This window comes from Corapipo altera, unplaced genomic scaffold (genome assembly GCF_003945725.1).
Source record: "Corapipo altera isolate COAL_440 unplaced genomic scaffold, ASM394572v1 57264, whole genome shotgun sequence".
NCBI lineage: Eukaryota > Metazoa > Chordata > Aves > Passeriformes > Pipridae > Corapipo > Corapipo altera.
Genome location: NW_020889422.1, coordinates 1 through 2,164, shown reverse-complemented (window position 1 = coordinate 2,164; position 2,164 = coordinate 1). Strand labels below are relative to the sequence as shown.

General features: G+C 60.7%; 1 protein-coding gene across 1 annotated transcript; it reads right to left on the bottom strand.

Moving 5' to 3' along the window:
- Positions 1-1,000: 1,000 nt before the first annotated feature.
- On the bottom strand, positions 1,001-1,827 carry LOC113942207 (feather keratin B-4-like). Its single transcript, XM_027633346.1, has 2 exons — positions 1,792-1,827; positions 1,001-1,552 (listed from the first exon to the last, which is right to left on the bottom strand). The coding sequence occupies exon 2, from the start codon at positions 1,530-1,532 to the stop codon at positions 1,188-1,190; it is 345 nt and encodes a 114-aa protein (XP_027489147.1). The 5' UTR covers positions 1,533-1,552; positions 1,792-1,827; the 3' UTR covers positions 1,001-1,187.
- Positions 1,828-2,164: the final 337 nt, after the last annotated feature.

Sequence of the window (2,164 nt, the reverse complement as noted above, 5' to 3'; positions counted from 1 at the left end):
TTTTTAAGGAATGAAATGAATTTCTCTGGGTGGAGTCTGTTTTGCCCCCAATGGTGACTGGGGACTGATCTCCCTGTCCTTAACTCCACTCAGGAGCCTTTCTCCATCTTCTTCTCTGTTTTGTGCACTGGAGGGAAGGGACTGAGAGAGGGGCTCGGTGGGCACTCGGTGTCCTGCAAAGATCAACCCCAACCCCGCAGAGCCCCAAGTTGTCAGCAGAGCAGGGTCACAGGCTTGTCCCTGCCCCTGGTTCCAAGGTCTCCAGGCTGTGCCTGAGGAATCCCCAGTGACGGTGACCTCACAAAGGGGACTTGCTGAGGGACCTGAGAGCAGAGGGATGGGGGCTTGGGGTCACGTGCCCAGGTGATGCAGGGCCCCTGTTGGGGGAGGTTGGTCGTGCAGAGACCCCCTGAATGGGTCCCTGTGGGGCCCTACAGTGAGCAGGGGATGGTGGCTGGGGCATCTCCACCAGGGATGAGTTGAAGACCCCCAACAAGGTGAGATCCTGGCCCGGGGACTCCCAGGCAGGAGGAATGGGGAGCGTGCAGCCAGAGGGACAGTGCAACAAGGAGCCAGAGCTGGGTGAGCTGAGGACCCCACGGAAGGGTGAGTGGAGAGCTGGACACTTTGCATGGGTTCCCCAAAGTCCTTGGAGCACGAGGGGACAAGGATATGGGGCCTTGTGTGGGCGGTCCTGGGACGTGGCTGTGAGGGGAGATGGTGTAAGAGGGACTGGAGGTGTTTGGGGTGGGAGCAAAGGGTTGGGGTGTCCCATGGAGTGTTGTCCTGTCAAAGCCTCAGTGTGATGAGTGATGGGCTGGTGTAACTTTGTGACAGACCCCCAGGAGCCAGTCAATGCTGGTGGTGGTGGTGGTGGTGAGATATTTTATAGGAGGGGTCTTGTGCCCCTTTTCCACCCACCCTGCTGGCCTGTTGAGGCCTGGCTGTGTAGGGGGTGAAGCTGGAAAAGCCCTGGTAGAATTAAAAAGGAAGAGGCGTCTCAGGCTTTGAAGCAGGAGAACTTTATTGAGACAAAAGAGTAAAAAGACAAGAGGAACAGATGTGACGGATGCGGTGTGAGGTGCAAGTAGGGCAACCATCGGCCAAGGTGCTTTGCTTGCAGGAGATATTGGTGCAAGAGTGAGAAGGGCAGGTGCAGGGGGTGTCAGCTGTGGTGGCAAGGAGCCTCAGCAGGTGCCAGAGCAGCCCAGGCCTGCCAGGCCAGAGCAGCCCAGGCCTCCCAGGCCGTAGCCAAAGCCACGGCCATAGCCCAGGCCGTAGCCTCCGTAGCCAAAGCCGCCGGAGATGGGCTGTCCCTGGACGTTGAGCTCCGTGCCCAGGGCAGCCCCTGCGGTGGATCCAACGAAGGAGCTCTGGGGGAAGGAGGTCATGATGGGCCCTGGGAAGGTGACGCGGACGGGGGAGGGCTGGATGAGGACGGTGGAGTCCTGGCACTGCCTGACACAGGGCTCGTTGCAGCTGTTGGCCAGCGGGGTGGGTCCGCAGGGGCGGCAGAGGTCGTAGCAGGCCATGGGTGTGGTGTGGAGGGGCCCTGGGAGGGCAGGCAAGAGAAGAGAAGAGAAGGGGAGAGCAGAGAGGGGTGTGAGGCAGCTGCGGGCGCTGGGGGTGCTGGGGGCGGTGTTGCAGGAGGGCTGGGCAGTGGGGAGGCTGGTGTGGGGCTGTGGGGAGGCGTGAGGGCTGCTGAGGCTGGGGCAGAGCGTGCTGGCCGAGAGGGGCCAGGGGGGCGGTGTGTCAGGAGCAGGAGGGGGTTGTGAGGGGCTGGAGGCTCACCTGGTTGTGGGCAGAGAAGGCAGGAGAAGGCGTCAGGAGAAGGGTGTGAGGGAGAGAGGTGCTGGGCCGGCTTTTATGCTGCTCCCGCAGGGGCGGCACAGCCTTGGCCCAGCCCTGTCAGCTGGCGGCAGCTTTGAGGAGTTGGTTTTTGGGAGAGCTGGATTGTTGGATGTGTGTCAGGGAGGCCTGAATAAACAACCCGAGCCCAGGAGAGGTGTGATGTCATCAGTGAGGTGATTTTGTGGCCCTCGTGTGCTGTGGTTTCTGGATGTGTTGTGGATTGTGGATCCTCTTCTGTGTGACTGGATGTCCATCAGTCATTGTGTTGCACTCAGGAATGCTGAGGGAGTCATTTGATGTCCTGGGGAGGTCA

Bases quoted from the DNA above. Each gene is read 5' to 3' on its own strand.
- LOC113942207 (XM_027633346.1), bottom strand. From the start codon at position 1,532: ATGGCCTGCTACGACCTCTGCCGCCCCTGCGGACCCACCCCGCTGGCC.